At 60.9% G+C, this 20,949-nt stretch overlaps 1 protein-coding gene across 1 annotated transcript in view; it reads left to right on the plus strand.

Annotated features, from left to right (window-relative positions):
• The first annotated feature begins 4,130 nt into the window (after positions 1 to 4,130).
• PIWIL2 (piwi like RNA-mediated gene silencing 2) overlaps positions 4,131 to 20,949 on the plus strand; it is a 36,180-nt gene continuing 19,361 nt past the window's right edge. Inside the window, exons 1-8 of the mRNA XM_048513071.1 lie at positions 4,131 to 4,176; positions 5,208 to 5,331; positions 7,376 to 7,577; positions 8,291 to 8,369; positions 8,790 to 8,931; positions 9,691 to 9,870; positions 10,204 to 10,314; positions 13,582 to 13,699. Coding sequence (XP_048369028.1) covers positions 4,131 to 4,176; positions 5,208 to 5,331; positions 7,376 to 7,577; positions 8,291 to 8,369; positions 8,790 to 8,931; positions 9,691 to 9,870; positions 10,204 to 10,314; positions 13,582 to 13,699 — 1,002 coding nt within the window. The remainder of the gene's footprint in view (positions 4,177 to 5,207; positions 5,332 to 7,375; positions 7,578 to 8,290; positions 8,370 to 8,789; positions 8,932 to 9,690; positions 9,871 to 10,203; positions 10,315 to 13,581; positions 13,700 to 20,949) is intronic.

Here is a 20,949-nt window from a genome sequence, read left to right on the forward strand (position 1 = left end):
GGGGGGGGGGGGTGGGGGGGGGGGGGGGTGGGGGGGGGGGGGGGTGGGGGGGGGGGGGGGTGGGGGGGGGGGGGGGTGGGGGGGGGGGGGGGTGGGGGGGGGGGGGGGTGGGGGGGGGGGGGGGTGGGGGGGGGGGGGGGTGGGGGGGGGGGGGGGTGGGGGGGGGGGGGGGTGGGGGGGGGGGGGGGTGGGGGGGGGGGGGGGTGGGGGGGGGGGGGGGTGGGGGGGGGGGGGGGTGGGGGGGGGGGGGGGTGGGGGGGGGGGGGGGTGGGGGGGGGGGGGGGTGGGGGGGGGGGGGGGTGGGGGGGGGGGGGGGTGGGGGGGGGGGGGGGTGGGGGGGGGGGGGGGTGGGGGGGGGGGGGGGTGGGGGGGGGGGGGGGTGGGGGGGGGGGGGGGTGGGGGGGGGGGGGGGTGGACGGGCGGGGGGAGGGGGGGGGTCGGGCCGGGGGGGGGGGGTGCGGGGGGGGGTGGGGGGGGGGGGGGGTGGGGGGGGGGGGGGGTGCCTCTAACTCACAAAGCCTTTTGCCATACTGAGCAGCCAGACCAGCACTTCTCCTTTTACTGTGTAGCTGCAGCCTCTATCTTCCTCTGATGGCTCTCTCAGGTGCACAGCATCAGGCTCTGGATAGCAGAGAAGGACCCATTAGCAAGGCATCTTTCTTAAATCCTGTCCTTGGCCTGTCCTGTCCTGTCCTGGCCTGGGTGTATTGAGATGTACTGCGTACCAGGCCTTCTCCTTAGCCATTGACTCTGATTTGTGCTTTGACCCCTGGACTGTTGGACCTCTGCCTATGAACATCTTGTCCTCCTGCCTTGACCTTGGGACTGCCTGATTTCTGCCTACAGACATTACTTGTCTGACTTCTGCACTGTTGGACCTGCCCTACCTTGAACCATCTGCCTAGGCTCCTAAGCTGCTTAATCTGTGCAACCATCTTCTGGCTGCCTCAGTCACCTGCTAGCCTGTTGAGCCTGGACTTGAGTGGTCTTGGCAACTAGGCAGCACCAGCCCTGGTTAGTATTTGGATGGGCCCAGGATAGCTATACTGAGGCAAGCAATGGCAAATCACTTCTGAATGTCTCTTGCCTTGAAAATTCTATAGATCCCCACGGATCTGTTGCAACTTGATGGCACACACTACATTTGGTACTGAAGAGTATTTTCCAGATTTGGCTGGGAGTCTCCTACCTTGCTTTGGTACTGGATCTAACAATTTAGTAAATGACTAGTTCAGTTTTTCAAAGATGTATAGTTCTTATTCTTTTGGGGGTGGGGTTCCAACTGTAATTTCCAAAGAGTTTCTAGGGACCCACACGTTCATAGTTCTCAAACTAGCTGTGTTTTGGGAGTCAGTATGAAGGAAGTGGATGGACTAAAGAGATTCTGCTTTGACCTTGGGCAGGGATGTCGACTCCACCTTGAGAAATTCCTAGAGGTTTAGGGACAGTTTCTGGGGAGGGTAGAGTCTGAAGAAAGATGGAAGCTCCACAGGGAATTAATGCCATAGAGTTCACCCTGTGAAGCTGCCATTTCCTTCCAGCACAGACCCCACTTTACTGGGGCCCAGAGGGGTCTGGCCATGGCCTGGGCTATGATCTCTATCAACTGCAGATCAGATGCCTCCAGTGTGATGCCTGAGGGTGTGGTGGTGGTCACCAAGTCCTTGTAGAAAGCGAGTAGGACCAGATGAGGCTTTTCCCCAGCAGGACTGTTGGATATCTGATTGGCTATGAGAGTTTTAAAAAGTTGCTGCAACAACATCTGCCACCTGCCACCAGGCCACAAGGATTTTTACTGTTCTGTATATACAAGAGAATATTTTATGAAATATGGTAATTTTAAAAGTCAGAGTTTTTGTCTGACCTTTGAAGTGGTACCATTAGAGTTGTGCAAGAACTTCACTCCCTCTTTTGTGGTACACTCATCTACTGTGGGAGCTATTTTATGGTTGCACCCACCACTCTTTGTGAGAATGCCAGAGGTGCCTGCAGACCTGAAAAGGCTGAGGACTATGGCTGTAGATCATGTCCAGAGAAATACAGAGGGATTTGCTTTCTTCTATTTGGCAAGGTATATCATATCAAGAACTATGTGTGCCAGAGTTCCCTGTGAATTGATGGGATGGAAGGATACCCCATAGAAAGTATAAAGCAAAGCATTGTAAGACAGGTGGAGTAAGTGCTGCTTGCTTCCTCTGGCAGGATTTGCAGATCCAAAATATATGGAAGTGTCTAATTCAGTCAGGCAACAATGTAACAGTTAAGGAAGCTAATGAGATATTTTGTAAAGTAAAATGTAGACTTTTTGAGCAGGAATCACAGAGACTGATAGCCCAAGCGAATAAAGTTTGCTCCCTATCCATCTGGGCATCCTCCCTCTATTTACCATCACAGCCTTCTTCTACCATCTTCACCTCTTAACTGACCCCAAAATGTGAGGAGCTGTTTCTCTGGCTACATGCAGTGTGCTTCCTTGCACCAGAAGATTCAGCAGAGAGAAACATATTACAACCACTGATAGAACTTGCAGTTGCACCCTTGGATTGGAGGAAACCATCCACCAAACCCTTCACCACTGCCCTTTTTACAACTCTGGGTGGAAAAAACTTACTTGAACCCCTTTTCTCTGGCCTAGACAGCATTGCAGATGCTGTCAAAACTCTGTTTTTGTTAGATAGCAACTCTGTCTCAATACTGGAACCTATGGCCAGATTTCTGTGTGTCATTGTCACCACACGTTCCCACTTTTTCGCCAAACCAAACTTTTAATCCTTTCTTTTTTTAAAAAAAGACAAAACAATCTTAAATTTTATATTCTTCAAGCCTATTGCATATTATATATTTTTAAATGCCGTTAAAGGTTTCAATTTCAAGAAAGCATACGAATAAAATCAAGATGGAAATGTTTCAAAATTGAAACAGAGTCAACTAAATTTTAGTGAAGCATGTCCACTGCCAGTGACAGATGTTTCTGGTGTTCTACAGTGAGGCATGAATGGGTAAGTCATCTTGTCTATTGAGTGCAAAAAAAAATTGCCTTTGGGGGATAAATTCTAAATTTAGTAATTAAAAAGGCCAATAAAAGAAAACTTTGAAGTTGATTAGCCTAATGTTTTGTAGCCATGACAGAAACATAGGTTATGTAATAGTTTCTAAATTGAAACAAACTGTTTTCATGGCTTATGAGATTGTACGTGTGAGATGTGGGACTGTGGTGTTGCTGTATGGGGAGACAGACTCTAAGTTTGTAGCAGGCCTAAAAAAATAATACTTGATTGTGATTGCTGTTTAACTGAAAGGAGAGATCAAAAACATTTACAGAAATACATTAAAATATTTTTTTTCAGCAAGCCCAAGGGATGGGCCTCAGTTTAGAGAGTGGAAGAAGATTAATCTGCACCCTGAGTCCCTTCTCTCTGCTTCTTGCCTTATATACATTTTTTGGCTGAAAAATCCTTCCCATCAGCTCTGTCTAGGTAGGCCTAATCTTGTTTTGTCTGAGGGCAGGCTGATGCTGGACTCCCTCAATGCTCTCTCTTCATGGTGAGCCCACAGTGAGTGAAGGAAATCTGGGCCAATTGCCTCCCTGTCTAGACCTTCTCCTCTCCTGATCAGCTCTCCCTTGAGGTCTTAAGAAGCTGCTCTGTCAGGCTCTAGGTGACGTAAGCCACAGCCTCCTTCTCTGGCTTATTCCCACCTGCAGTCTGCTGCCTGAACCCCACCTTCCTTCTGAGGCACACATGGGGCATCTACCCTCTGAGGCTACTGCTGGCACATTTCTGGTGTGGCCTCAACCTTGCTTCTCTCTGCACAGCCATTGGTTGGGCTATGAGACTCAGCAGAGTCTGTATGAGGCTGCCCCTGCTGCGGTTTCTTTTGCAAAAGGGAGTGTGGGGTAGTCCCTCCTTCCATAGGGAATAGGAATACCCCAAACCGTTTTGGTCTGGAAGAAGTCAAGCTATATTTAACTCCTGGGAAAAAAGGAAGAAAGAAAGGAAAGTATAGAGGAAAGAAATTAATAAAGTCAAAAAACTGACCTTGACTAGCCCGGTTAAGCAAGTCCTTAACTACAGAGCCAGGTGGCCAGTGGATGTGACAACACACTTGGAGCACTGGTTTGCCCACCAAAAATGGGGCACCTGAAGAAGGCTGGCTACATTCTGAGCTATAGGAATGGTAACCCGTAACAAGGAGATGGGCTCTCTCAATTAGAGCTGGATCCAGGCATGATGAGGGGTAGCTGGTTGCTTCTTTTCTCTGACCTCAGCTTGGTTGGGACCTGAGGCGAGGTTGTGATTGGAGTGTTGATCTAGGATCTCAACCAGTGGTGGGATCCAAAAATTTTAATAACAGGTTCCGATGGTGGTGGGATTCAAACAGTGGCGCCGCCGCACACACGCACCTCCAGTCCCTATTGGGCAGGGAGGTTGCTTTAGTAACCCCTTCTCGGCACTCAGAAAAAATTAGTAACCACTTCTAGAGAAGTGGTGAGAACTGGTTGGATCCCACCTCTGATCTCAACTATATCATGGAAGCTTGCTGGGTTACTTTGAGCCAGTCACACAATTTCAGGGTTGTTGTAAAGATACAATGGAAGAGGAAAGACTGTTGTAAGCCACACTGGGTCCCCACTGGGGAGAAATGTGGGGTAAAATGGTGTAAATAAATAACTTGGAAAGTGCTTGGAGATTTCAGGGTGATGCCATCTGGTTTAGCTTATGTGTGTAACTGTTTTAATGTATTTATACATTACTTTATTGCATTTATAAGTTGTTGTGAGCCGCCCTGAACTTGCCTGGGGAAAGGCGGCATATAAAACCTATTATTATTATAAAGAGGAAGGACATTTTTCTCCAGGCCTATTGGCAATTGTACACCTACTCTAAGGGCCCACCCTTAGCCAACCGAAACTGAGCCCTCCATTTGCCGAATTTGAATCTACCCCGGCACAAAAAACCAACAGAACTTCCCCTGAAACTTCTTCACGTCACGCCCCCAGGAGGTCAATTATGGTCTGTACTATTGTGAAAAGTAGGTGAAAGGTTACATTAAACCTTTTCCCTCTCATGAAAGTACAAGCAAAGTTGTTTGCTAGTAAACGCCACTGAGTTCAACTCACACATAAGCATGGACTTCAACGAGCACTGCAACACTGTCAAATTTGAGGGGGCTTCCCTGGCCCGCTCCGCCCCTACCCCCCCCGTAAGGAACTTGGACGGTTCCAAAACTAACGGTTGAGAAAGAGAGAAACGTCCCGCCACCCACGCGCAGGAGCGCAATTGATATCTGCACATGCCTGCCGGGAGAGGCGAGCGTGAAAGCGTGTGGCAGGTGAGATAGCTGTGAGCTGCCCACTGGTTGGAGGTGCGAAGTAAGGCGAGTAAAGGTTGACTCCGAGATCTTTCTCTCTCTCTCTCTCTCTCGCCCCCTGTAACTTAGGGCTATTCAAACTGGGTCGTTGGCGAACGCGTAAGTGAACTAATTATTATTATACCAAGGTAAGGTAAATTAACTGCTAGTTAACTTGATTAGTTTTAGCGACTACCTCACTGCTGGAGAAGGGGCTGTCCAAGAAGGCGTTTGCGAAGAAGAGAAACGGCTCCGTGACTAGGTCGGTATCTCTACTCCTATTTTCCTCCGTGTCATCATTTGTAGGTTTTACAGACAATTTCTCTGTGCTGAAGTCTCCTTAAGTCTCCTTAAGTCAGTATATATAAATCAGGAGTCTGCAACCTGCGGCTCTCCAGATGTCCATGGACTACAAATCCCATGATTGGAATTGTAGTGCATGAACATCTGGAGAGCCGCAGGTTGCAGACCCTTGGTATAAATAAATGCCACCTTACAGTCTAGGGCTCCTGCCGCACATGCAGAATAATGCACTTTCAAACTGTTTTCAGTGCTCTTTGAAGCTGTGTGGAATAGCAAAATCCACTTGCAAACAGTTGTGAAAGTGGTTTGAAAACGCATTATTCTGTGTGTGGTGTCTTAGACAATTGATCCTGCCAAAGTCAGTAGGGCTTGCTCCCAGGTTAGTGTGTGCGGTAGTATAGTGATAATTTGGATCACTTTTTTTTCCTTGTGATCTCTAAACGGTAACCAGTTCTGCTGACTGTTAAAAAAATGAGACGAAAAGGTGGCAAAGAGTCTTTGTTAGGGATAGAAGACTACTGGACATGGGGAAATATAATTTTATTCTTGGAAATCAGATCTGAGATATTAGGTAGACGGTATATGGAGGTGGGTTTGACTTCCTAGATGAATTAAATGCACAACTGTAGGTATAGATTTTTTATGGGAAGGGGGATTTCGGGGGGGTGGGACCACATCCCCACCCACCCTGGGGTGTGGCCACGGATCCCCAAGCCCTGCCCCTGCCCTCAGTGCTTATAAAAGCAGCTCTCTGAGGCCAGGGATGGCAGACTCCCCTTCCCCGCCCCACCAGCTGGGCTCCTGGCCAGCAGCCGGCAGTCCCTTCTGTCCTCCCCTCCAGGCAGAGGCGTAGCTAGGGAAAATGGAGCCCAGTGCGAAATCTGAGTTTTGTGCCCCCCCCCCCCCAATGACTGCCCTCTGTGATGCTGGAATCCACCCCCCAACAGCATCACTTAAACTAGAGAGCCCAAATTTTCCTTTTAATTATACTTTAAAGGGAGATTCCACCCCCCCCCGCCCCCGATAAAACAACATTGAAAATGATGCTGTTTTGGGGTGGATTCTCCCCAACCCTGAAACAGCATCACTTTCAATGTTTAAAACAGGGACCTCAGATTCTCCCTTTAAATTGATGCCGAAGGGGGTGGATTTAAAAGAAGAATCTGGGGAAATCTGGCGGGCCTGCTGTCGGGGGTGCAATTGTTAAGATAGCAGCACCAACCTTCAGATTATCTTTTGGAGACTCTCCTGATGATACCTCCCAGGTTTGGTGAAGTTTGGTTCAGGGAGTCCAAAGTTAAGGACTCTCAAAGGTGTTAGCTCCCATTGGATACAATAGGGGATGAGGGCCCGCTTTTGGGAGTCCTTAACTTTGGACCCTCTGAACCAAACCTCACCAAACTTGGGTGGTATCATCAGGAGAGTCTCCAAACAAATCCCTGAAATTTTGGTGCTGCTAGCTAGCCTAAAAAACTGCGCCCCCTGCAGGCAAAAAACCAAAAAACACTAAAAAACTGCAAAAAACCCCCACAAACGGGAGGAAGATCTTCTGACGTGTAATGGGGGGGTTGAATCAGAGAACCTCCCCCTTACCTACATCCTTGACTGTAGCTTCTGTTATTTTCTGTGATCTGTTGTAAGAATGATATACTGGAGATCAGTGGACATCAAATGACTCCTGAGCACGTTTTAGTGTGAAATTTTTTCTTGTGCTTTTTTGTAGCAGCGTCATCATGTATCCTTCAAGACCCATGTTTCGAGGTGGTGCTGCTTTCCCACGGTCTCATGAAGGCAATGTGACCGAGTCTATGCCACAACTGCCTGTGGTTGACAACACATATAGTAGAGGAAGGACCTTTCTTTCAGCTGACAGAATGCAGAGACTGCAGAAGATGGTAGAAAAGCCTCCTGGGAGTATGCAGCAGGTAGATAGCAAGTAAAAATATCTTGTTGGTCACAACACTGTCTCCTGCTAGAGCAAGGGCTGTATAGGCAGTTGTACCATAGCATACTTAGGAATGTGACTAGTTAGGAATTCTTGTGTTCCTTTGTGATAGTTTGGTTGCTCTGAGTTCTTCAAATTCTTAGCTGCTCTGCAAGGAACAGTCGGTGCAAGCAAACAGCAGTTTTTAAGCTCAGAATTTTTTTAGCTCATCTAGGGATGCACGTAGGAATAAAATCTGGTTGAGCCTGGAGTGGGGAATTGGCCAGAAGAGGAGGGAGAATAGGACAACTCAGACACCAGAAGGTGGGGAAAATCAGGGCAAAACTTCACTTGCTGCAGATTTTTTAGATTTTGATATGATATGGGTGTGGCAGCAAAGACTGCTCCCCCTGCATACACTTACCTATTGGATTTAGTAGCTTGCTGAAGCTGCTAAACCTTTTCTTTTGTGAAAAGTATACCACTTTATTCCAGAACAAGTTGCTAATTAGCAGTTGGCCTGATTGGCTTTAAGCTTAATTAAAGCTTTGTAGTGTATTATGTTGTACACCGCCAGAGCCCTCCGGGGATTGGGTGGTATATTAAAATAAATAAATAAATAAATAAATAAAAAATAAATAAATAAATAAATAAATAAATAAATAAATAAATAAATAAATAATATTAGGATTTTCCCCCCTCTGTTGCCTTCAGGATTCTTGCATATCTACCTCGACTCTATCATCCATGTTCCGAGGACTTGGTTTTGAGAGATCCCACAAACTTCCATTGGGTGAGTCAGACCTTCTGTATGGTAGTCAGTTTCTCATGCTTCGCTGACACTTGTTCTTGTCAATTTCCAACTCTTAAGCCAGTTTGCCTTGAACAATATATTGTCAAAGTTTTTTATGTTTGGAATCAACTAGTTGTTGTGGGTTTCTGGACTATATTATATGGCTGTGGTCTGGTAGCTTTTGCTCCTAATGTTTCTCCCACATCTATGGCTGGCATCTTCAGAGGTATGTCACAGCGATATGTGTTTTTCCACTGTGCCATGGAGAGAAATGCATCCAACCATGACATACCCCTGAAGATGCTGGCTATAGATGTGGATGAAATGTTAGGAACAAAAATTACCAGACTATGGCCACATAGCCTGGAAGACCCATAACAGCTAGTTACCTTGAACATTTTCTTTATGTGCTTATTGCAGGACGAGGCATTTTGGGTAGAGGAATGAGTGATATAGAAGTCAAACCCAAAGTGGAGTTAACAGGTCAGACGGCACTTATGCAATCAAGAGCAGGGCCGGCTGGAGACTGCAAGGTGGAAAGAATCCTTTTAGGCCGTGGCAGGTGAGTAGAGTGATCCTGAGGTGAATGCAACTGGACAAAATAGCATTAGGCAATAAGGAGGCTTGTCATCTCTGAGTTGATAAGGAATGGCCTCCTTAATCGAATGATCAGTTTTGAAGCAGAAAGGCCTGATAACGAAGCTGTCGGCTGGCTATCAGCGGAGTTCCTGGATCTGATCAGTAATGCTTGTATGTGGATTTGAAAAGTGTCACAAGCTTTAATATCTGTTCTTTTGTCATCATTTGTGTTTTGTTGTTTTTGGTAGCTTTTTTACCCAGAAGCTGCTCTTTCTGTGATATAGTCAAGTTTTATACAGGAGATAATAATCCAGAATACGTTATTCACTTTGCTTTTTTAAAAAAATAACAATTTTTTGTTGAAATTTTCCCCTGTAAGCAAACATCAGAGACAAACTATATTTTGAATCCCCCTTGCATGGACTTGTTTCTGTAACATGGGATGTCATGTGATTTAAAAATTGTATTTGTTTATAGAGCAGAGCCCTCTGTATATCTCTAAAATGAGAAAGAATGCCTTGCTCAAAGACACTTAGTGAGTTTTATGGCTGACTGGTTATTTAAATCGAATCTCCCATATCTAAACAAGCAGTTCACTGCACTGCACTGCAATGCCATGAACTAACATAAAGAGGCTGTTGTATATTATTGAAGGTTCTGCTTTTAAAACTGTTACGCTGTTTGCATTTTTGTAAGGAAATCAGCTCTTTACTGTATGTGTTATTTCCCCCTAATGTTTCAGAACACTAGACCTCAAGGAAGGCGAAACACCCTTTGTTGCCCTTGGAAGATCGGCTATGGGACTTGGCAGGGCCCATGGAAACACCTCTGCCTTGAATGCAGCAGTTCTGCAATCAGCACCTCTTAAAAAACCCAGTTCAGAAGTTCCTGTAGCAGTTTCTGAAGCACAGCTGGCAAGAAAGTAAGTGTGGCCTGATTAAAAAGGAGGTATTTCTGATCATATCAGCTGAATCATATCTTTTAACACTCCAGTGAAAAGGGATATGATGATAGTGTTGCTCTATGTGAATTTATAGTTATATATTCTGAAGTATGATGGTCCAAGGCCATGAAGGGTTTTGTGTGATGGTCAATACATTAAATTGAGGTAGGTCCTGGAGTCTTTTGTAGTTTGTCTCAGTGGAATTTATTTCTGAGTGCATAGCATTGAACTGTATGTCTGCTCCCCTGATGTTTTATTTTCTCCTCAGTGAAATCTTGATACATTATTTCACATATGCTCTTATCCTTTCAGAGAGCCACTAATGAAGCAAGGTTCCAAGGGGATTCCAGTTCCGTTGGCAATTAATGTGGTTAAAATACACTGTCAAAATGAAGCTGTGTACCAATATCATGTGTCATTCAGGTAAAAATGCATGAATTTTACCTTTTATTTTGTGTTAAAGGGTAGCAACTTTTCAGACAGACTTTTGGTTGTCCTAGGGGTTTTACTAGGTGGCAGTGGATGCAAATTATCAGTGTATATATTTTATACACGATAAATTGATTTTCCTCTTATCGCCACTTTCAAGGTTCTTTTAGTTGTTATTCCCAGCTTCTTATATTCTAGAACTTGGTCCACTGTACCACCCAAATATACTCTTGAAGATAGTGACTTCAAACTGATGAAATGGTGCTTTTCAGATATTGGTATTAGGAAAACTGGAATACACATCTGGCATAAGTTTAATCACTGTGTAACTGGTTTGAGGGCTGTGATGCTTTTATCATTGGATTCCTTTTTATTGTGAAATGAAAGCAATTTCTTGTAGTAGATGCTGCTGCTAAATTGATGAAAAGGAGGAGTTGGTTTTTATACCCCACTTTTCTCTGCCTTTAAGGAGTCTCTATCTTTAAGGAATTGTCTTTCCTTCTCCTCCCCACAGCAGATATCTTGTGAAGTTGAGGGGGTTCTGGAAGAACTGTGACTAGCCCAGAGTAACCCAACAGACTTTATGTGAAGGAGTGGGGAAGTGAAACACATTCTCCAGATTAAAGACCAACGCTCTTAACCACTACGCCATGCTAGCTGATGTTTTATGGGAGGTGTAGGTTTCCTTCACAGCGAGTGCAAATGCAAAGAACTTAAATTTCTTATTGGTACATTTGCTTTTGGTAGAGATGTAGCATTGCAAGAAATTCTGAAGCCACGAGAACATATTGAGAGGAAGAACGAAAGGATTTTTTTGGAGAAAACAAATATATATAATACTGCTCTGTCAAACTTAAATCTGATTTTCTTTGATCTAGATGAAATGCCTAGTGTGTAACTTACATGGGGTTCTAAGTTTCATCAAGTTGCAGATGAGTTATGGTGCCCCTATGAATTAATGACCCCCAGAATGACCTGTCTTTAACAGCCTTGCTTGGGTCTTGCAAACTGAGGGCCATGGCTTTCTTGATTGAGTCAATCCATTCCATGTTGCGCCTTCCTGCTGCCTTCTACTTTTCCTAGTCTTATTGTCTTTCCTGATCACTCATGTCTTCTCATGATTTGACGTAAGTATGATAGCCTCAGTTTGGTCACTTTAGCTCCTAAGGAGAACTTACGGTAATTATCTTACAACCCAATTTCCAGTGGGGTTTAATTTTGTGACTGCTGGGGACGGCGCAACCCAACCTCCTCCAAATATGTTCCCAGCAGCTCACGCTGCAAGAAAAGTGGGAAATATTCCTGGCTGCTCTGAAACTTCCTTATGTAGCCCATTGGGCTGCGTCACATTTTTAGCTTGCATAAGTTGATGTTCCCAGGCTGAAGGCCTTCAGGAAGCTGACTAAAGTGAGCTCTACCCCCAGAAATGCCTTCATTTATTTATTATTTTATTTATTATTTCATTTTTATACCGCCCTCCCCCGGACACAGAGCCGACACAGACTCTTGCAGTAGAGAAGTGCTTCTTGGTCAGCATGGAGCTGTGTGGCTCCCTGGTGGTGGCATAAGTGGCCCCCACAGTGGCATAGGTGTGGACTAGCAGTGATGGCGTACTGGGGTCACACTGGCTCCACAGCCCTTTTGTGCCGCCCTGGTGGATTGCATTGTTAGCTGTATAACTTAGCTTGTAAAACTGTTGATTGGAATATTTATGGAATTTAAAAGTATAAATGTCTACTACAGGCAAAAAAGCAAACACACTCTATGTTGAAGTACATTATACTATAAGGTGCAGTATATAGTATATTTCCTAGTGTTACCAGTGGAAACATTTTGACTGTGTAAAAACTTGTTTTAAAAAGCGTTTCTCTCATTCCAAAAGCAGGAAGAAGGTTTTCAGTTCTCAGTGCTCCTCTAAACTTCTCAGTTCTCTCACTAGAAAAATTCAGAAAGGAATTCAGATTTATTTTCATCCTATACGTATTGATTAAGGAGAATTGTCTCAAATTCCCATGAAACATTTTGTTCCCTGTATGAAATCTTTTTTTCAAAAGATTACCAAATTTCCATTGGAAAAACTGTACAAAAAAGTCCTCAGACCTTCATGCTGTATATCCTGAATGAACAAAACATTTTAAAAAGCATTTCACTTGTTTTAAAAATATATTTTAAAAATATTACAAAGTAAGTTTTAGTTCTGCAAATTTTCCAATTTTTCCATTGGAAAAATTGGGATATTTTTTTTAACCTAGGATGGGTGTGGGGAAAAAACTTTTACTCTCTTCCCCGCAATTTTTCCCCTGGGTCTTCAAATCTGTCAGGTTGGGTGGGAGGTGCCACCTTCCTACTAGTTCTGTTTCGTGGTCTGAGCAAGTTTGCATTCATCCTTGCCTGTGAGAGAGACCAAATGACCTCAGACCCAGTGGTTGTAAGTGTATCCTAGAGTGATAGACATAATTTTCCTTTCAACTTTCCCTTCCTCCTCTTCCCGCCTTGCTTTTCTTATTAGTACTCTATGGCAGGATAACCTGTATGGACTGTTTGAATAGTGGTTCTTTTAAAAATGAACAGTTATTTAAACTCATTTACTGGATCACAGATTGTCATAATGAGGTGACCTGAACTATGTCTGATGGAATAGTAGGTAGACATATCATTGCCTTTCTCCCACCCCAAACCCTTGCTTGGTAGCTTAAACTGACTCTACTAGCAAGGTCTATTGCTTAGTAACTTGATGCAGTTGGGTGTCACCAAGTGTAGGATATAGATGCTAATTTCCGTCAGTCATGGTAAAATTCATTGGAATATTCATCTTGCTCTTGGGCTCATTCCGCACATGCAGAATAATGCACTTTGAAACTGCTTTCAGTGCTCTTTGAAGCTGTGCGGAATGGCAAAAACCACTTGCAAACAGTTGTGAAAGTGGTTTGAAAACGCATTATTTTGCGTGTGCGGAAGGGGCCCTAGTTTCAGTGCTCATTAGAATTGATTGTTGTTCATTAAATTACCACAAATTCTAATTTTTTGCTAGCTAAAAGCAGTTCAGATCCCTTATCTGAAAAGAGCATACTTGAACCACATGATAAATCGCAGTACTGTTGTGATACAAGCCTGGGGAATCTTTGGCATGTACGCACAAAACTAAGGGACTCCCAGACTCATTTGCGTAATGACAAACTATGATTTGTGGTTGTGCTTAACTAGCTTATATTAAGCACCATATAACTTGATTTTTTAGAACATTACCGTCATATCTTTCAGCCCTAATGTGGAATGCAAGAGCATGCGGTTTGCTATGCTGAAGGAGCTCAAATCAGTGACAGGGGATGTTACTGCATTTGATGGTTTTATACTCTATTTGCCTATCAAGCTGTCCCAGGTAAGATCTGATAAAGCAATTGAAGAGTCAGGCGGGATGTACATTTTTGGGTTTGATGCTTGGCGTTCCCACCTCCATTACTTGAAGATTTTACTCTGCGGAATGATAGAGTACAGGAATGTTCTTCCACTAGGTGGAGCAGCTGCTGCTTACTGTCTATAATGAAGCTGTGACTGTAGTTAGCTTGTACTAGGTCCGTGGTGGTGAACCTTTGGCACTCCAGATGTTATGGACTACAATTCCCATCAGCCCCTTCCAGCATGGCCAATTGGCCATGCTGGAAGGGGCTGATGGGATGGGGGGGTGGGGGGGGGGGGGGATGGGGGGGGGGGGTGGTGGGGGGGGGGGGGGGGGGGGGGGGGGGGGGGGGGGGGGGGGGGGGGAGGGGGGGGGGAGGGGGGGGGGGGGGCGGTGGGGGGGGGGGGGGGGGGGGGGGGGGGGGGGTGGGGGGGGGGGGGGATGGTGGGGGGGGGGGGTGGGGGGGGGGGGGGGTTGGGGGGGAGGGGGGTGGGGGGGGGGGGGGGGGGGGGTGGGGGGGGGTGGGGGGGGGGGGGGGTGGGGGGGGGGGGGGGTGGGGGGGGGGGGGGGTGGGGGGGGGGGGGGGTGGGGGGGGGGGGGGGTGGGGGGGGGGGGGGGTGGGGGGGGGGGGGGGTGGGGGGGGGGGGGGGTGGGGGGGGGGGGGGGTGGGGGGGGGGGGGGGTGGGGGGGGGGGGGGGTGGGGGGGGGGGGGGGTGGGGGGGGGGGGGGGTGGGGGGGGGGGGGGGTGGGGGGGGGGGGGGGTGGGGGGGGGGGGGGGTGGGGGGGGGGGGGGGTGGGGGGGGGGGGGGGTGGGGGGGGGGGGGGGTGGGGGGGGGGGGGGGTGGGGGGGGGGGGGGGTGGGGGGGGGGGGGGGTGGGGGGGGGGGGGGGTGGGGGGGGGGGGGGGTGGGGGGGGGGGGGGGTGGGGGGGGGGGGGGGTGGGGGGGGGGGGGGGTGGGGGGGGGGGGGGGTGGGGGGGGGGGGGGGTGGGGGGGGGGGGGGGTGGGGGGGGGGGGGGGTGGGGGGGGGGGGGGGTGGGGGGGGGGGGGGGTGGGGGGGGGGGGGGGTGGGGGGGGGGGGGGGTGGGGGGGGGGGGGGGTGGGGGGGGGGGGGGGTGGGGGGGGGGGGGGGTGGGGGGGGGGGGGGGTGGGGGGGGGGGGGGGTGGGGGGGGGGGGGGGTGGGGGGGGGGGGGGGTGGGGGGGGGGGGGGGTGGGGGGGGGGGGGGGTGGGGGGGGGGGGGGGTGGGGGGGGGGGGGGGTGGGGGGGGGGGGGGGTGGGGGGGGGGGGGGGTGGGGGGGGGGGGGGGTGGGGGGGGGGGGGGGTGGGGGGGGGGGGGGGTGGGGGGGGGGGGGGGTGGGGGGGGGGGGGGGTGGGGGGGGGGGGGGGTGGGGGGGGGGGGGGGTGGGGGGGGGGGGGGGTGGGGGGGGGGGGGGGTGGGGGGGGGGGGGGGTGGGGGGGGGGGGGGGTGGGGGGGGGGGGGGGTGGGGGGGGGGGGGGGTGGGGGGGGGGGGGGGTGGGGGGGGGGGGGGGTGGGGGGGGGGGGGGGTGGGGGGGGGGGGGGGTGGGGGGGGGGGGGGGTGGGGGGGGGGGGGGGTGGGGGGGGGGGGGGGTGGGGGGGGGGGGGGGTGGGGGGGGGGGGGGGTGGGGGGGGGGGGGGGTGGGGGGGGGGGGGGGTGGGGGGGGGGGGGGGTGGGGGGGGGGGGGGGTGGGGGGGGGGGGGGGTGGGGGGGGGGGGGGGTGGGGGGGGGGGGGGGTGGGGGGGGGGGGGGGTGGGGGGGGGGGGGGGTGGGGGGGGGGGGGGGTGGGGGGGGGGGGGGGTGGGGGGGGGGGGGGGTGGGGGGGGGGGGGGGTGGGGGGGGGGGGGGGTGGGGGGGGGGGGGGGTGGGGGGGGGGGGGGGTGGGGGGGGGGGGGGGTGGGGGGGGGGGGGGGTGGGGGGGGGGGGGGGTGGGGGGGGGGGGGGGTGGGGGGGGGGGGGGGTGGGGGGGGGGGGGGGTGGGGGGGGGGGGGGGTGGGGGGGGGGGGGGGTGGGGGGGGGGGGGGGTGGGGGGGGGGGGGGGTGGGGGGGGGGGGGGGTGGGGGGGGGGGGGGGTGGGGGGGGGGGGGGGTGGGGGGGGGGGGGGGTGGGGGGGGGGGGGGGTGGGGGGGGGGGGGGGTGGGGGGGGGGGGGGGTGGGGGGGGGGGGGGGTGGGGGGGGGGGGGGGTGGGGGGGGGGGGGGGTGGGGGGGGGGGGGGGTGGGGGGGGGGGGGGGTGGGGGGGGGGGGGGGTGGGGGGGGGGGGGGGTGGGGGGGGGGGGGGGTGGGGGGGGGGGGGGGTGGGGGGGGGGGGGGGTGGGGGGGGGGGGGGGTGGGGGGGGGGGGGGGTGGGGGGGGGGGGGGGTGGGGGGGGGGGGGGGTGGGGGGGGGGGGGGGTGGGGGGGGGGGGGGGTGGGGGGGGGGGGGGGTGGGGGGGGGGGGGGGTGGGGGGGGGGGGGGGTGGGGGGGGGGGGGGGTGGGGGGGGGGGGGGGTGGGGGGGGGGGGGGGTGGGGGGGGGGGGGGGTGGGGGGGGGGGGGGGTGGGGGGGGGGGGGGGTGGGGGGGGGGGGGGGTGGGGGGGGGGGGGGGTGGGGGGGGGGGGGGGTGGGGGGGGGGGGGGGTGGGGGGGGGGGGGGGTGGGGGGGGGGGGGGGTGGGGGGGGGGGGGGGTGGGGGGGGGGGGGGGTGGGGGGGGGGGGGGGTGGGGGGGGGGGGGGGTGGGGGGGGGGGGGGGTGGGGGGGGGGGGGGGTGGGGGGGGGGGGGGGTGGGGGGGGGGGGGGGTGGGGGGGGGGGGGGGTGGGGGGGGGGGGGGGTGGGGGGGGGGGGGGGTGGGGGGGGGGGGGGGTGGGGGGGGGGGGGGGTGGGGGGGGGGGGGGGTGGGGGGGGGGGGGGGTGGGGGGGGGGGGGGGTGGGGGGGGGGGGGGGTGGGGGGGGGGGGGGGTGGGGGGGGGGGGGGGTGGGGGGGGGGGGGGGTGGGGGGGGGGGGGGGTGGGGGGGGGGGGGGGTGGGGGGGGGGGGGGGTGGGGGGGGGGGGGGGTGGGGGGGGGGGGGGGTGGGGGGGGGGGGGGGTGGGGGGGGGGGGGGGTGGGGGGGGGGGGGGGTGGGGGGGGGGGGGGGTGGGGGGGGGGGGGGGTGGGGGGGGGGGGGGGTGGGGGGGGGGGGGGGTGGGGGGGGGGGGGGGTGGGGGGGGGGGGGGGTGGGGGGGGGGGGGGGTGGGGGGGGGGGGGGGTGGGGGGGGGGGGGGGTGGGGGGGGGGGGGGGTGGGGGGGGGGGGGGGTGGGGGGGGGGGGGGGTGGGGGGGGGGGGGGGTGGGGGGGGGGGGGGGTGGGGGGGGGGGGGGGTGGGGGGGGGGGGGGGTGGGGGGGGGGGGGGGTGGGGGGGGGGGGGGGTGGGGGGGGGGGGGGGTGGGGGGGGGGGGGGGTGGGGGGGGGGGGGGGTGGGGGGGGGGGGGGGTGGGGGGGGGGGGGGGTGGGGGGGGGGGGGGGTGGGGGGGGGGGGGGGTGGGGGGGGGGGGGGGTGGGGGGGGGGGGGGGTGGGGGGGGGGGGGGGTGGGGGGGGGGGGGGGTGGGGGGGGGGGGGGGTGGGGGGGGGGGGGGGTGGGGGGGGGGGGGGGTGGGGGGGGGGGGGGGTGGGGGGGGGGGGGGGTGGGGGGGGGGGGGGGTGGGGGGGGGGGGGGGTGGGGGGGGGGGGGGGTGGGGGGGGGGGGGGGTGGGGGGGGGGGGGGGTGGGGGGGGGGGGGGGTGGGGGGGGGGGGGGGTGGGGGGGGGGGGGGGTGGGGGGGGGGGGGGGTGGGGGGGGGGGGGGGTGGGGGGGGGGGGGGGTGGGGGGGGGGGGGGGTGGGGGGGGGGGGGGGTGGGGGGGGGGGGGGGTGGGGGGGGGGGGGGGTGGGGGGGGGGGGGGGTGGGGGGGGGGGGGGGTGGGGGGGGGGGGGGGTGGGGGGGGGGGGGGGTGGGGGGGGGGGGGGGTGGGGGGGGGGGGGGGTGGGGGGGGGGGGGGGTGGGGGGGGGGGGGGGTGGGGGGGGGGGGGGGTGGGGGGGGGGGGGGGTGGGGGGGGGGGGGGGTGGGGGGGGGGGGGGGTGGGGGGGGGGGGGGGTGGGGGGGGGGGGGGGTGGGGGGGGGGGGGGGTGGGGGGGGGGGGGGGTGGGGGGGGGGGGGGGTGGGGGGGGGGGGGGGTGGGGGGGGGGGGGGGTGGGGGGGGGGGGGGGTGGGGGGGGGGGGGGGTGGGGGGGGGGGGGGGTGGGGGGGGGGGGGGGTGGGGGGGGGGGGGGGTGGGGGGGGGGGGGGGTGGGGGGGGGGGGGGGTGGGGGGGGGGGGGGGTGGGGGGGGGGGGGGGTGGGGGGGGGGGGGGGTGGGGGGGGGGGGGGGTGGGGGGGGGGGGGGGTGGGGGGGGGGGGGGGTGGGGGGGGGGGGGGGTGGGGGGGGGGGGGGGTGGGGGGGGGGGGGGGTGGGGGGGGGGGGGGGTGGGGGGGGGGGGGGGTGGGGGGGGGGGGGGGTGGGGGGGGGGGGGGGTGGGGGGGGGGGGGGGTGGGGGGGGGGGGGGGTGGGGGGGGGGGGGGGTGGGGGGGGGGGGGGGTGGGGGGGGGGGGGGGTGGGGGGGGGGGGGGGTGGGGGGGGGGGGGGGTGGGGGGGGGGGGGGGTGGGGGGGGGGGGGGGTGGGGGGGGGGGGGGGTGGGGGGGGGGGGGGGTGGGGGGGGGGGGGGGTGGGGGGGGGGGGGGGTGGGGGGGGGGGGGGGTGGGGGGGGGGGGGGGTGGGGGGGGGGGGGGGTGGGGGGGGGGGGGGGTGGGGGGGGGGGGGGGTGGGGGGGGGGGGGGGTGGGGGGGGGGGGGGGTGGGGGGGGGGGGGGGTGGGGGGGGGGGGGGGTGGGGGGGGGGGGGGGTGGGGGGGGGGGGGGGTGGGGGGGGGGGGGGGTGGGGGGGGGGGGGGGTGGGGGGGGGGGGGGGTGGGGGGGGGGGGGGGTGGGGGGGGGGGGGGGTGGGGGGGGGGGGGGGTGGGGGGGGGGGGGGGTGGGGGGGGGGGGGGGTGGGGGGGGGGGGGGGTGGGGGGGGGGGGGGGTGGGGGGGGGGGGGGGTGGGGGGGGGGGGGGGTGGGGGGGGGGGGGGGTGGGGGGGGGGGGGGGTGGGGGGGGGGGGGGGTGGGGGGGGGGGGGGGTGGGGGGGGGGGGGGGTGGGGGGGGGGGGGGGTGGGGGGGGGGGGGGGTGGGGGGGGGGGGGGGTGGGGGGGGGGGGGGGTGGGGGGGGGGGGGGGTGGGGGGGGGGGGGGGTGGGGGGGGGGGGGGGTGGGGGGGGGGGGGGGTGGGGGGGGGGGGGGGTGGGGGGGGGGGGGGGTGGGGGGGGGGGGGGGTGGGGGGGGGGGGGGGTGGGGGGGGGGGGGGGTGGGGGGGGGGGGGGGTGGGGGGGGGGGGGGGTGGGGGGGGGGGGGGGTGGGGGGGGGGGGGGGTGGGGGGGGGGGGGGGTGGGGGGGGGGGGGGGTGGGGGGGGGGGGGGGTGGGGGGGGGGGGGGGTGGGGGGGGGGGGGGGTGGGGGGGGGGGGGGGTGGGGGGGGGGGGGGGTGGGGGGGGGGGGGGGTGGGGGGGGGGGGGGGTGGGGGGGGGGGGGGGTGGGGGGGGGGGGGGGTGGGGGGGGGGGGGGGTGGGGGGGGGGGGGGGTGGGGGGGGGGGGGGGTGGGGGGGGGGGGGGGTGGGGGGGGGGGGGGGTGGGGGGGGGGGGGGGTGGGGGGGGGGGGGGGTGGGGGGGGGGGGGGGTGGGGGGGGGGGGGGGTGGGGGGGGGGGGGGGTGGGGGGGGGGGGGGGTGGGGGGGGGGGGGGGTGGGGGGGGGGGGGGGTGGGGGGGGGGGGGGGTGGGGGGGGGGGGGGGTGGGGGGGGGGGGGGGTGGGGGGGGGGGGGGGTGGGGGGGGGGGGGGGTGGGGGGGGGGGGGGGTGGGGGGGGGGGGGGGTGGGGGGGGGGGGGGGTGGGGGGGGGGGGGGGTGGGGGGGGGGGGGGGTGGGGGGGGGGGGGGGTGGGGGGGGGGGGGGGTGGGGGGGGGGGGGGGTGGGGGGGGGGGGGGGTGGGGGGGGGGGGGGGTGGGGGGGGGGGGGGGTGGGGGGGGGGGGGGGTGGGGGGGGGGGGGGGTGGGGGGGGGGGGGGGTGGGGGGGGGGGGGGGTGGGGGGGGGGGGGGGTGGGGGGGGGGGGGGGTGGGGGGGGGGGGGGGTGGGGGGGGGGGGGGGTGGGGGGGGGGGGGGGTGGGGGGGGGGGGGGGTGGGGGGGGGGGGGGGTGGGGGGGGGGGGGGGTGGGGGGGGGGGGGGGTGGGGGGGGGGGGGGGTGGGGGGGGGGGGGGGTGGGGGGGGGGGGGGGTGGGGGGGGGGGGGGGTGGGGGGGGGGGGGGGTGGGGGGGGGGGGGGGTGGGGGGGGGGGGGGGTGGGGGGGGGGGGGGGTGGGGGGGGGGGGGGGTGGGGGGGGGGGGGGGTGGGGGGGGGGGGGGGTGGGGGGGGGGGGGGGTGGGGGGGGGGGGGGGTGGGGGGGGGGGGGGGTGGGGGGGGGGGGGGGTGGGGGGGGGGGGGGGTGGGGGGGGGGGGGGGTGGGGGGGGGGGGGGGTGGGGGGGGGGGGGGGTGGGGGGGGGGGGGGGTGGGGGGGGGGGGGGGTGGGGGGGGGGGGGGGTGGGGGGGGGGGGGGGTGGGGGGGGGGGGGGGTGGGGGGGGGGGGGGGTGGGGGGGGGGGGGGGTGGGGGGGGGGGGGGGTGGGGGGGGGGGGGGGTGGGGGGGGGGGGGGGTGGGGGGGGGGGGGGGTGGGGGGGGGGGGGGGTGGGGGGGGGGGGGGGTGGGGGGGGGGGGGGGTGGGGGGGGGGGGGGGTGGGGGGGGGGGGGGGTGGGGGGGGGGGGGGGTGGGGGGGGGGGGGGGTGGGGGGGGGGGGGGGTGGGGGGGGGGGGGGGTGGGGGGGGGGGGGGGTGGGGGGGGGGGGGGGTGGGGGGGGGGGGGGGTGGGGGGGGGGGGGGGTGGGGGGGGGGGGGGGTGGGGGGGGGGGGGGGTGGGGGGGGGGGGGGGTGGGGGGGGGGGGGGGTGGGGGGGGGGGGGGGTGGGGGGGGGGGGGGGTGGGGGGGGGGGGGGGTGGGGGGGGGGGGGGGTGGGGGGGGGGGGGGGTGGGGGGGGGGGGGGGTGGGGGGGGGGGGGGGTGGGGGGGGGGGGGGGTGGGGGGGGGGGGGGGTGGGGGGGGGGGGGGGTGGGGGGGGGGGGGGGTGGGGG

The sequence above is a fragment of the Sphaerodactylus townsendi genome, linkage group LG12 (genome assembly GCF_021028975.2).
Source record: "Sphaerodactylus townsendi isolate TG3544 linkage group LG12, MPM_Stown_v2.3, whole genome shotgun sequence".
Taxonomy (NCBI): domain Eukaryota; kingdom Metazoa; phylum Chordata; class Lepidosauria; order Squamata; family Sphaerodactylidae; genus Sphaerodactylus; species Sphaerodactylus townsendi.